The sequence below is a fragment of the Apteryx rowi genome, unplaced genomic scaffold, assembly GCF_003343035.1.
Source record: "Apteryx rowi isolate R43461 unplaced genomic scaffold, aptRow1 scaffold_29, whole genome shotgun sequence".
Lineage (NCBI taxonomy): Eukaryota > Metazoa > Chordata > Aves > Apterygiformes > Apterygidae > Apteryx > Apteryx rowi.
Genome location: NW_020449307.1, coordinates 2,469,202 through 2,483,504, shown reverse-complemented (window position 1 = coordinate 2,483,504; position 14,303 = coordinate 2,469,202). Strand labels below are relative to the sequence as shown.

The window sequence follows — 14,303 nt, the reverse complement described above, 5'->3', positions numbered from 1 at the left end:
TTTAAGATGCCAGAGGAAGCCCTCAATTGAGCTTACTCCAATGGAAATTAGGATGAGCTTTGCAGAGTAAATGTTGAATAGCACTAAAGGATATATGAAGTCAGATAAGTACCTTCCCTGAATAACATCATCTAACCCACTTCTAATATCCATTGTCCTTGAATTTTCTCATCTTTAAAACTTCTTTTCACTTTTTTTTTTCTGAACATATTTCTGATAAATCTCATCCATTTACTTTTCCCAGCCTGGAATGTCATCTTACATTTCTTTCCTTAATGTGACTGATCAAACATTTTCCCCATTTTGTTCATAGCTGACAAATCAAAACAATGTTTGGCAAAATTCACATTTGAAAAATACATATATATTTTCCAAGAGAAATCAATATGATTTAGGAAATTTGTCCATTAAATATCCATGTATGAAATAATTCTAAGTGGAGAGGAGCTTTCTGACCAAAAGACAAAATACCTGACTCTTTCTTTTCCAAAATTGTATACAGCTATTTACCTTAATAAAAAAAAAATCAACAAAGAAACGTGCTCTCTAATGAATAGCAGTGTTGTTTGTGCCAACGTAGTGCAGCTAAATAAATGTTGAGCTACCTTAGCAGTTGTTTTCAGTATTTTGAGTCCGTTTGGTCTAGGAAACCATGCTGTGCTTGTAAATAAAAAGTGACAATTTTATACTGATGTCTCCAGGACAACTTGCTAGGTTGTATGGCATACATCCCCCAGTGCCTGGCACAGGTTGGCCTTTTCATAAATTCAAACATTCTTTTATAATACTGTACTTCCTATAATGGCAGCAGCTGACTTCACTCTGTGTCTTGGCTACCTCAATGTGAATGCTTGCTTTTGGAAAACAGGTGATCTTCACAAAGGAAAAAATATTTTTAGGAAAAATGAAAGATACTTATTGATACAGGCACTTCTATGCAGCTAAATCTTGTGCTTATGTTGTTTTGTGATCCAGAAACACTTATTAAGGATGTACTGAAGGACCTGGAGAAACATCGGGTGAATGTGGAGAACCTGAGCTCATTGGAACTGGATGAGATCGCTGATACTATTGCTGATGCAATTCAAGCTGTTGATATACAAGAAGAAAGGGAAGAGGGTGCTGGAAAAACTAGAGAAGACAAAACAGAAGGAGAAATGAAGAAAGGAGATGCACAAGGAACGACAGAGGTTCAGACTGGATTAATGGAGAACAGTGTTAACATAGCAGGTATTAACTCAAAGAGCTAAATGTAGCAAAAAATAGATATCCAAATTTTCCTTTTTATGTTTCACTTTAGTGCTAGACTTTTTATTACCAGTTTTAAAGGAGACAGGAAGGAAAGCTTTTCTGTTTTTCCCAGAAGGCTGAAAAATTTTAGGTTTCATGTTTCCTTTTTACAGTAAATACTTTATTTACCTGAAATGCATCTGTCTGTGAACTCTTGGTCTTCAAGATTCATAAACAAGATAAACCTATGCACTCAATTATATTGAGAGACAAATTGCTTTATGCTGTGTGGTCTAATTTCCTATTCTTGAAAATGAGATGTTTAAACAAAATGATAATGAAAAATGATTATATTCCAGAAATGTGTTTCGAAATATGTGAAAAAAGATCATTGTGTTTTACAGATAATCGTTCTTTAATGTACCCTAATTACTTGCAGAAGAAAGTTTTAGACAGATGCATATTAAAGCAACTTGTTCGCTTGCCTGCTCGGAGAGCTAAGAGAATTATTATGGTTATTTGCTTATGTTTGGACACAAATTTTCATGGCAATGCAGATTCAGGAGCTGCAGTAATTGGCATTAATGAGTCAACACTTAGCACAGTGGGACATAAGATACCACTTACCCATTCTCTATTTTAGGACTGTTGTATCAAAAACACCAAAATCATGTGATATTTGTGACAAACAGTGCCTTTTACATTACTGTCTTTTTTTCTATCAAAAGTAGGCAAGTTATTGACAATGGCAGTATACTGAAATCCTTACTGGTCAGGGGTATTCTGGTTATTTTAATTGCCAATTCTGTCTGTAGATTAAAATGAGCAGTCTTGTGGGTTTGCCTTGAGTCATGCTGGGAGAGATGAATAAGACAGTTCATAAACTAAAGAGCCAAAGTTATTTAACTGAGGTTAATGATGTGACTGCATATCATCACTATAGTTAAATTGTAACATGTTTCTGGTATAATATATCTATAGATGTAAGTCTTTTTCTTCTACTAAAATGTGTGAGTGGTGTATATGTTTCCTTTTTGCTTAACGTAAATATGATGTCCTTTCTGCCAGCTAGAATCACTTCATTGTTTTTTCTTGGATATTGATAAACTGATGTGAAGATCAGCCACTTAATTAGCAAAAATACTGGCTCTTGCTGTACTAATTCTATTGATCTTGCATTAATTTTCCATCTAAGTGGAGCTAGAATAACCATAATGAATTATATTGTGCTCTTTACTATCCCCTTTCAGCTATGATGTCTTAATGTTTAAACCGCATTAAAAAGGCCACCATTATAAATAAAGCTGCCTATGAGCAGCATTTGTTTCATATATATGATGTTTTTCTGTCATTATATATATTATATATATAATTATATATTTGTGCTTTCCACATCCTACAGATAATGGAGTACGTGAAGCCAGTGCCAGAACTGATAAAGAGGTAGAGTACCAGTGTTTTAACAACAAAACAAGTATTTCATCTCACTGTTTTATATACAGTGAGGGTTAGAAACACAGTTCAAAAATATAAAAAGTGTTTTGTGTTTTATGTGGGTATAATTCAATATTACAGCATAAGCATATTGTTGTTGATGCATTGAAATGTTGAATGAAGATTTTTCTAATCCTTAACCAAAATAGCTGTGCCAGTTGAAAAACAAAACAAAACAAAAAAACAAAAACAAAATCCAATCTTATTTTTCCTTTCTTTCAATCAAGGCTTGAGTAAATAGATAAAATTTACAACAGATCCCAAAGTTCAGATATATTCCGGCTTTTCCTCTCGTTAGTGAATTTTAAGTGTTCAGGCGTTCAATTGAAAACACACTTTTTTCATTTGTCCTTTTTCTCTCAGTTCTGGGGAACATAAGCATCATGCTCAGACAATCTCTCTGATTTTGAGAGGCAGATGAGTAAACACATTCCTTCTGAGAGCTCATGTTTATGGGAGGATTCAAAATTCCATTTTCATTCATGAGATCTGCTGATCTTCACTTTTTCACTGTCAAGTCTACAGTTAATTCTTCAAAATTGTGGAATATTAGACATATTTCAAAAGTTCTAGACAATACCCTCGGTGGTAACATCAAATTTGGGATTCTAATCCAAATTACTTTTAAAATATTCCTCATGAGCTTGAATCATATCTTATATACTTATGTCCTATATTTTGCCATTTTTGAGATCCTTTTATCTTTCTTTTTCTGGGTTGCATGGAGCGGAAATATCTCAAAGAAATGCTTTAAAGACTGAATTGAAAATTTTCCTACTATATACTCTATCAAATAGCTAAGACTGCAAGATCCATAAATGAGCAAATCCTCTAGTGTTCACAGTAAAATCTCCTCAATAGCTGCCCATCTACCAGGCAAGGAAAAAACACAAGTGGACAGTCTGGCAGGAGTTTTAACCACCCATGTGAAATTCTTCAGGGGAATGAAGTGCTGCATTCACAATTGTCTTATAGAGGATCCCATGGATAGATTTCTCAGTGACAGTTTGAATAGGGGATGTGACAGAAAAGAATGTTGTGACTCAGAGCACAGAGTGCCCATAAGTCATTACGTCCTCCCAAATGCTTGGCTATAATGTACTTTTATATACGGAAACTAGCTAATGAATTCTCTAGGCATGCATTTGGATTTTTGCTCATTTGCTCAATGTTTCAATTTATTAGATTAATTGTATGATCATAATTTTAACTTAGTGGATCACTTGCAAACAGTTTTTCACAACTATTTCTAGAGATGAATAAGTGAAATATAATTTGTCACCTAAGATCTGTTTCCTTTCCTGTGTTATGACTTACAAGACCCCAAAGAGGCATGCATGTATTTCCGGTCCTAACTCTTAGGCATATTGATGGATATCTGTATCATTTCTCCTTTTCATCAAATTATTTGATAACAAGTTTTATTCACATCAATGCTCACACACGCACACACGCACGCACGCAAATAAACACTGTGAAAATGTTACCAGCATTTTCTTCTAGGTGTGTCTGAGAACTCTCAAAAGAGAGAGAAAAAACTATCAAGATTTCTGTGATAWTTAAAGAAGACTATAACTGTTAACTATAGAATCTGTTCACCCTTACTATAACTTTTAATGATTTTTTATTACTTCTGAATAAGCATTATGTTCTCATATAGTCATGCAGCATATAGAAGTTAAGAATTGACCATACCACATTTGTATGAAGAGACTCTTGCATTTCAGTAAGGGTTCAAAGGATTATATCCAGGTTTTGTTCTTTACAACATTTCTGTGTTTAGTTTTACAAACACTAATATTCTTTTAATACAGGAGAACACTGCAAAACTAGTTAACTTCTTGAATGAGAATGCATTACCTGAAAATATGCCTAAAGAACTTATACCTGAAGAATCTACTAAGACAGAAACCAAGAAATCTGAAGATACTGACTCTCCCTCTTCTTCCTCAGAAGAAATAAATGCTGGTGTGGAAAACGTAAAAAGTGAGACTTTCTCAAGGGAACTGACAGCAGCAAAGGACACTGAATCTGACTCTAAAGAGCCGAGTGAGACCCACTACTGGATTCAGAATGCTTTGATGAAGGATGAAAATCCCTATGAAGAGCTTCAGAAAAAGACAGGACATGACTTACAGCTTGAAGTGAAGTCTTCCAAGGAGAAAGACTATGGCTATATTGTGACAGCGAAAGAGTAAGTATAGCAACCAATCTGAATGGCATTTTCAAATGGAGAAAAGATAAAGTGATTGTGCCCAATGAAATATAAATGTAACAGAGGAAAATGCCACAGGCCTAATTTTTAATACATCTGAAACTGTTTGCAACTAGTTCAGTACTTTGATGAAACTATAAGAAAAGAGTTCTAGTCTCTTACAGCTGCCTTTTCTCCAATGTGGAAGATATTTAATTTGTAGATCTTTTGCTTAGACCTCACCCTATCTTCTTATGTTCCAGTGACCTTCCAATATGTCAGTAAGTGTGCTTATGGTTAGGATGTGGGCTTTAAATATTTGACTTAAAAGTAGCCTAAATATCAATGCCTGAGTCATTCTTTGAAAAAATGACACACAATAATAAAGCACAATATTTTCTCTGTGGTTTCATTTTGATCTGAAAATAACACAAATAGGAATCCAAACATCACATATGCAGCTAGTTTGGAAAGAAAGACCTAATGATTTCAGGTCATGTCACTAATGAATTTGACATTTAATACTATACTTTCAAAAGGCAGCTTTTCCCCCCTAGTGATGCACAATTTATTAAAGGAACATTTAGGAGTTTAGAATGTGGGCGCTATTACTTTCCCCTACCTCCTGTCCCCCCTGCCCCAAGAACATTATTATATTTGATTAGTGATCCCCGCTCATCTTGCCTGAGAAATTAGGAAATTCTAGGATGGGCTTACAAATCTGTGTACTGTGCTGTGTTGCGTTAAAATGCATGTGGCTGGACACCAGAGAGGACAGCTTCTTGTTCGCCTTCTTCCATGGGCTACGCTTGAGACAGACGGGATCAAGAGAATGGGTGACATTTGCGGGGGGGAGGGATTTTAAATAGTGCATGGAGGGATAGGCAGAAGAGAGTGAAAGTGGACGCTTGGCAGCCTGTAAATATCAGAGAGGGAGACAGAGGCAGACGGAGACAGAGACTTCTCAAAAAGCAGGGAACAGACAAATAGCCTCTCCTCAGAGATAATAGAAAGGAGGACRTTGCACAGACTTGTTACCTTGCAGAAATTTCTGCAAATAAAAGTTACTTAGTTACTGGATTAGAGATTCTGGAGGAAAGGACTCACCTTGAAAGGACATAGTGGAAACAGATTTATGTTAAGAATCCTTGCATTGCTGTCTTGTCTTGTTCCGAGTTTTTTGTTGTTCTAGCAGAAATAGTTCTAGTTCACCTTCTAAAGAAACCCAGCTCTAGAGTTTAGAAAAGACCTTTTGGGAGTTTTGGAGTACTTTAAAGAGAGTCCCAACTGATTTGGGGTCCTCTCATACTCATGTTACCTTGTCTCTGTGTCTATAGCCATTGTTAATCATTATTTAATCTTCAAGTACTTCAGATTTAATTAACTAGTTTTAAGCTTGTTTTGCAGTCACACTTTTCAGTTATTTTCCTGTAACTTGTTGATTTTCATTGATTGGTTCCTACAGCAGACTTCCCATTCTCAAGAACCTCTACCTGGAGAAAGCTAGTTATCTAACAGATTGCTCTCCCAGTCTTTTGTCTAGGCTGTATCTTGGTCGTTCAGGTAGTTCTCTCTTTGCTAAGGGAGCAGTCAGTAGTCTCTTTCTAAAATTCAATAAACCAGTCTACCAGAAATTGATGAGAGCCTAGCTTACCCACTTCTCTTGGTTCTTGCCTACAAATGCTATGTGAAGCAGCAGAAGCTAGTTTTTCCCTCATGCCTTACAACACACATCAGTCTGGAAGGCACCTTTATGCCCAGTTGTATCCCACTCAAATCATGTCCCTTTACCAGCCTAATTTCTTTGGCCCCAGAATTCTCCAAAAGCTTAGGGCTTTCACTGCTCTGCATAATGGGTGATGTTCTGACTTTCAGTCTTCACAGCATATAAATTCTCCATCTGTTATCTGTTTTTCTTCCTAGCTAGCTCCCAACTGATGTTTTTTTCCCAGCTTATGTCTTTTATTATTTAGTGAAACTTGTGGAAGAGGGTTGTTTGGCCAAAGGCTCCTGACCCTAGAGGACTCCATATACACTTTTATATAATTTAGCATACATTTGTTCAGCTCCTTTACTTTTTTAAATTCAAGAAAGATGAATGATACATTTCTTTTATACTAGATTATTATATTTTTAGTAACTTTTGGGCAAGATGCTTTTAGAGGAACATTGGGATGCTGTTAAAAATGCTCAGAAGCAACATGAAAGACTTTGTAATGAGTTCGGTGAAACTACTTCAAATGTTCTGGATTCAAAAATTTAAAGTTTATCAAAACAATTTTTGTATTTAGAGGTAACTGGCTGATTATGAAAAACATGTATTATCTGTAGCTAGTCAACTTAGCTGATAGCTTGTCACTACCTTCTTAGAACTTTTTGAACTGTTAGACTTCTCCAAAGTCATCTTATAGAAAATAAGAATATGCTTTCAAGCTTTTTTCTAGTTCTTAATCTAGAATGAGTTAATTATTGAAGAGAACTAGCTGATTAAATTGAACTAAAGGAAAAATTCCTTTTGTACCAGGATTGTACTGCATTCAATCTATAGCAAGCACATTCTGGTTCAAGGTTCTCAGCCAGTGACTTCTAATACTTCAGTGATTTGACTTTCTTTAGAACTCCTGCTGCCAAAATATTTCTTTCTTTTTTTTTTTTTTAACATTTACATTATAGTAATAGGTAGGCCTTCTTAGGCTGTTATCATTAGTTATTTGGTTTTTTAATGGGATTAACTGAAATGTAAGAATAAAATTAAAACCTCATTTTGAGAAATACATTTTTATACATTCTGGACTTTTAAAATATAACAAAATATAACAAAATTAGTTCAGGAAGTTCTGCATGCTAAAAATGGGCTTGTCCACTCTGCATGAGCAGTGAAATATTTTCAACAGCATCTGAGGGATTTATTACTTATTACTATTTCCCACAACCATTTCCTTAGTACATAAAGTGGCCTTAGAGAGCAATTGGATCAGTCTACCTGAGAGTTTTAGCAAAGACTTGTTCTTCATGAATATTGCTGTAATTATATTTAATCTTGGGGGAGAGAGGGTAGAGAACAGGATGTTTGTTAACTATCGCTGCACAGAAGGGCAATTTTGGTGTCCATTTAATGAACATTTCTTTAGAAAGTTTCCTGTATCAGTAAGTTTTCATACTGTAAATGTTACTTACAGTTTGCAGTCATAAATGACTTTGCTATAGGTGTATGTTACACATTTATGTACAGCTGTGCATGCACATTGCATTCATACAGTGAACTAAGGGAGCTGGAACTATTCCTAGAAAGATCTTTATTCTACATCTCTCTAAAATTATACCTGCTTCAGAAGTGATTGTAGTCTGTAAGTGCTCAGGAAATTGATGTCACAAGTGATCTTTGATACTTTGTATCTAGATTTTTATTTTTTTTAAGGTTCTCAATTTTAGATACAGAAGAAGTTGAAGCTAAAGGTAGGCATGGAATACATCTTTCTAATGGTTTGAGTTTTAGGCAGATTCACATATGAAATATCTTTCTTGGAGAAATTAGCACATTTAAGATTACAAAAGGTTACTATTTAGGGTTGTTTTGTTTTTAATCCAGTCATAATTTTTCCACATTAAATGAAATGCTGACATGAAACATTAACAGTACTTACTTATTTTTGAATAATATTATCTCCCTATATTTTTCACTTTCCTCCACATAAAGCAATAGGTTATAGTTCCAATACAGCAACTTTTATTGGCCAAGATTTTTTTGAGCAATGGAGCTTCATTTTTACAGCTGAAACTGTGGTCTTTTGGTGAGAAAGGGAAGTAGTCCAATATATTTGTACACTGGGGATAATAGCAAGAGTTCTTTTCACCTTCTGATCTGAAAATAGAACTGAAAAGATTATACTCAGTGGTATAGTTGACAGATGTCAGGGGTGATCCATTCACTATTAGATTCTCAGGCAACCATGGCTTTGCAGGTGTGACCCAAGGAGATATTAAGATTGCTTCAGTGAACTCCTAAGATGCCAGCTTTTAATTGTGCCACAAAGCAAAGATAAACATTTCCATGTATACTTGAAGAAAAGATTTGTGATAGTTTAAAGACTTGTCAAAATGGCAGTCTGATTGTCAACGGTAAGAACAATAGGTCACTCCTGCTGCGTTTGTCTAGTGACCTTTCAGATGGTTGGAGCACTGCGATCCATACCAATCCATAATATCCATCAGCACTAATCTTAGGAATGAATTGACAGTTTCAGTGTAGAAAATTGTCCAGCCAATCCTCCACGGTGCTGCTTCAGCACTTTATTATGCTGAGAAACCAATCAAATTGGGTGATTTACTTTGTTCACTCTTGCCTCCTTCAAAAAATTGGAATTCTGTAGAATTTGTGTGTGGGAGGGAGGCTTGTTTCTTTCTCAGTGTATCTGCTTTGTAACTGTTTCTGCTAATTTTAACTCTGAAATTCTAAAGTGATCTTACAAGATAAATTATTTACAGGATGTTACTTTCAGCTGTATGCCACTTAGTGCCATAGTTACAAAATACTTCCCATTATAGTGAGAATACATCAATGGGAGACCTCAAATCAGAGAAGTTTTTGCCTGTTTGGGGGCCAAAGAACTCTTCCTATTTTCTGAATTTCCAGTTCTTGTCTTCAAGTATAGTAAACTTATTAGTTGGAAAATAATGCCAGCCCAGGGCTCATGTTGGCATGTGCTTTCACATAATGAAAATGCTCATTTGTCTGGGAGAACATGTCCTAAGCAGAGGGCCAAAATCCCACAGTCAAAATGTTTAAACAGTGTTTAGGCTCCTGAGGCCACCCAAAGCCTGATTATCCAGAATATGCAGTTCCTATCACCTCCAGTAAAACTGAACACAAGCTGCTGCATGCTTAGCAGTTTAAACAGTCAAGCTGGTATGCAATTTCTTAAATATGGGGTTAAGTAGCTAGATTTAGCCACACTGAGAAAAATCCTCATCTGAGAGTGCAAAGTTCGCTTTTTTGCACTGATTAACATTCATTATGTTTTGGGCTTCAGAACTAAGGCATGCTTTTCCAAAGCCATGCCTGGACACCCAAACCAGAGGAACTTGACCTATTTTGTGATTTATCAGGATATATGTGCTTTAAGTTTTTCATTTAAATGCAAGATCACAGGCAGCTCATGGCAGCTCTGTTGGCTTGTGAGCCAACTTCTGGCATTGTTGTATTAGTCAAATTCTGGATATTTAGTGTTTTGTCATATGTTAACTCTCAATTCCAGACTGTCTATATAAAATTATGTAGGTTGTGAATCTGTTCACAACATTTTAATTTAATTGGATCATACATGCATGTCAGTGCTTTTAATTTGAGGTAGCTGGTATTCTCTCAGTTACTCTGAAAAAGCTGAAAATGGATCTCATGTTCACAGTATAAAATCACTATGAGATGATTAGTCTGATTCACTTAACATACTGAAGGGTTAGGTTAATTCTAAATGCTTGATACTATTTTTACACCTTTATAAAGGTGATAAATAATACTTACTACTTTGCATATAATGACTACTTCTGCAGGAAGGTCTGGTTAGGACCCTAAAGCTGAGTCAAACTGTACTCTCTGCTTACTCCCTAAGTTTTCTGTTTTCCTAGGCAAGTTGCTAAAGAATTTTATTTTCGTGATCTTAAGTATTCCTTGCCCTTTACCAGGTTAAAATATTTAGGACATTTTAATTGCATTAAAAAAATGAAATCTAAAATAAATAGGAGAAAATGAATCACAATATATACAGCAATGAAACAGGGCAGATAGGTTTTACTGTTCCTTGTTACTGGAGGATCATGATGTTTCTTAGAAGCTGAGCTTTTGCATGAGGCTTTTCAGCTCTCTTTTAGACAAAAATAACAAAATGTTCCTGTTCTTTAAACATATACAAACAGAAAAACTGATTTGACCTTCTCTACATATCTCAATGTCCTCTTTCAAATTGTTATTCTACATGCAAGCATACTCTATCAAGGGGAAAAGGTCTTTGCGTTTTCTTCGCTTAACTTCTACAACTAGCTTTAAAAACAAAAAGAAATTCTAAACACACATAAAACAGAAATGCTCTTGCTACTACTGTTAAAAAATCTGTTAAAATCAGCAAGGGACAACACTGCTCACAGAAAAAAAAAAGCTTTTAAATGTAAAGGAATGAGTTTTTATCATTCACTTTATCACTTTCACTAGCAGAGTCTGTCCTTGTATAAATAAGTTCCATAAATGTCCATCACTGATTTCAAGGCCAAAAGTCTTGCTTCTGATAATGTAGCTTGACTCCTACATAAACAATACAGATGGAAAATACTTGCTTACTATTGTGTGCAGTAGAAGTAATTCTTTCATTCTGTCTCAGCGCTATGACTGGTGGATAAAAGTAAATTTAGAACCTTCCTTGGTTAACTGTTCACATGTAATTATTCACACTTCCTGGTGTTTTCTAGTGTCTTCTAGACATAAAATTGCCCCTTTTTTTCCCTCTGTTTAATCCTCCAGTATCCTTGTGATAGTTAAAAAGTGACAAAGATCATACATACCACATTCAATTCAATGCAATATACCTYCCTTTAAGGCAATGTTTCACCTTAATTCTGATCTTGTATATTCCCATAGGAAAATGGTACTTCATGCACGAGAAAATAACAAAAACAATGGTTACTGTAGCTTTGCCATAGAAACCAAGAAATGCTGTATATAGTTTTCAATAGGAGAGTTCACTTTTGAATGTTTTGAATTTTTGCTTATCTGTGGTATGTGCAGAGTGTATGTGATATGATAGTCTGTTCTACTTCTGTTGCACTTAACTTCTATCCTTCCAAAATCTGATGAAATATATTATACTGGAATGTAGTTTTCACCTGCTGATGTAGACCACTTTACAGGAGAAGAGTCCTTCCAGGGCTCATCTTTCCCTCCTCCTAGGGCTTTACTTCCCCAGATGTTTTCCTGTGCCTGCTGCTGGAAGAGCTATGCATTTTCACTTCTAGAAGAACATCCAGAGCAAAATTTTGAATGGATGCAGCTGGTGACCAGCTGGTCTATGACACTGAACCACAGAAACGGCAAGGAATCACTTTGGCCCCTTGAATAAAAAGCAATGGCGTGGCTGTAAGAGTGCCTCTGGAGCTGCCAGTAGTGCCACAATGACTAACTCACTTTAGTATCTCTCTGCTTAGCTGAATAGATAAAGCTCTTGGCCAGGTTTACCAGAATAGACATTCCCAGCTTCCTTTTTCTCTCCTTTCATGCCCCCTGTGCCTCATAGTGTTCCTCAACTGGGTCTCACACCCACAGCAAGCACCGGTACACCAGCGTAGGCTCAGGGTTGCTCTGCTGTCTCCAGTGCGACACAAGGAAAGCCTGCCCTATGGGTACACTAGAGACTAGCTTTCCCTTTGCAGTGCACAGGAGGCCTCACTTCATCACACCGACTGGGTGAGACACTGCATGTGCATACTAGCCAAATATGTCAACTGTACAGTGAAGCAGAAGAAGGGCAAGGGCTGTAAAAGGCTACAGACCTTTAATCGCTGGGGCTATGCATTACTTATCTCTGAACTAGGGTTTGTGACTGGATACACTCTGTTTTTATAAAGTACTAACCATTAAAACACTGAAATATTGCAATGTCTCACAATACTGTACAGTCAATATTTCTAGTGTATTATTTTTCTTGTAATTACCATGTAGTTCAATATAAGAGTGATGAATTTTAAGCCTTTGAAATGAGTGAGAAGGAAAAAGCCAAAGATCAGGATTCCTGGGAACGCAGCAAACTGAATCATAATGTATTCTATTACCTACCAGTACTTTTTCATCAGTGTCATTCTGTCCAGTCCTGGGAGGCTCAGCTACAAAAATAAAATAATGTAATTCTCATGTCTGATACATTTTTGGAATTTCTTAACTTAGATAATGTGTGTTCAGTGTAAACACCTGACTACTAAAAGGTAGAACAAAGTCTTTTTTGGTTCACTGTAAATCATTTTTACTTCACACAAAAGATAGATAGTTTCCAAAGTAGGAAACCGATAAGGAATAGTTCAGAACACAGAGAATAACTCAGAACATAGAAAATATTTCAAATTTTCACTCAAATACATATTCTGGCTTTCCACTAGCACTTGTTAGAAGAAAAGAAGCCACAAGCTTTTAAACCAGATATATCTGCTATAGAAATGAATTCAGAGTTAATTTCTTAATAGTAGGGAGAATGACTTTTAGAAAAAAAGCCATTTGTACAATTTTTAAAGTTTTGGTCTCTCACAAAATTTTTTGTGTTTCTCCAATTTTTTTCCTTTGAATACTTGCTGGATAGTCTTTGTCATTTATTATTTATGCCATCTGCATTATAAATTGGTCTGGACTTTAAGCTGTCTTGAAAGAAGAGGTTTAAATTTCACTTGTGTTTGTGATATGAAAGAGGGGACAGTATGGAAAGTGCATTAAAATGTGTATCATCAGTCATCATCACTGCTTTATTTTAATTACTTGCATGTAAGAGTAATTTGAACAATTTTGCATTTTCAAGATCACTGATCAGAGATTTAGGGTTCATAACAAGCGGCCTCCTCTGTTGTTTCTAACATTCAGCTTAAAATGCAGCATGGAATATGCTGGTGGGGTCCCGTTCAGTCTCAGAAAGGAGGATGCCACAATTATGGCATAGATTATTTCCATTATTTCCATGTTTCTGCTAGTGACACAGTGTCTGTGTGAATTTGTTGCCATTAACATAGCTGGAGATAGTGGGTGTTTGAAGTAAATACAAGTACAGGCTGGCACAGTGTCACACTTCCATTCACTCTAGGGAGTTCATCTTTCTCGACTTCTCTATCACGCTCCTGTTTCCATGATGCAGTTATCTCCTCTGACCTTAATAGCCTGACCACTGCCATTGATTTTTACAACGTGTCATGTATGTTACAAATTGGTCTGGACTCGAATCTGTCTGAATTAAGAGGTTTAAATTCACACTTATTGCTGGTGGGAAAAGAGGAGAAAAAATATGGAAAGTGGGAATTTGCTGAGCTGTCAAAACAGAAGTAAGCTCAAGAATGTTTTATTGGTAATAAAGCCTATGAGGAAGCAAGTACAGAAAAACCAGACTGCAGCCTGATGCAATAAAATTGCAGAGTCTGAAATCATTACCATAATGGTGTGGTGATGTCAGGCAGCTCTCAAGCAATTCAGTGAGTAGCTTTGTGCTCAGGAGTTTCTTGGTTGCTTTCATGAACCTGAATAAATGTGAACCATTTACAAAATTTATTGTTATTTAACTAAATTTAAGGCAAAGACTGCGTTCAAGCCAATAAAATCCTTTTATCAGCGCTAACTGAAATACATTCCTGCTCTGTATATTGTGGACGA

General features: G+C 35.8%; 1 protein-coding gene across 1 annotated transcript in view; it reads left to right on the top strand.

Moving 5' to 3' along the window:
• The window catches only part of PTPRN2 (protein tyrosine phosphatase, receptor type N2), a 506,489-nt gene that overhangs the window by 96,825 nt on the left and 395,361 nt on the right, over window positions 1–14,303 (top strand). Inside the window, 3 exon segments of the mRNA XM_026069273.1 lie at window positions 976–1,230; window positions 2,633–2,684; window positions 4,508–4,918. Coding sequence (XP_025925058.1) covers window positions 976–1,230; window positions 2,633–2,684; window positions 4,508–4,918 — 718 coding nt within the window.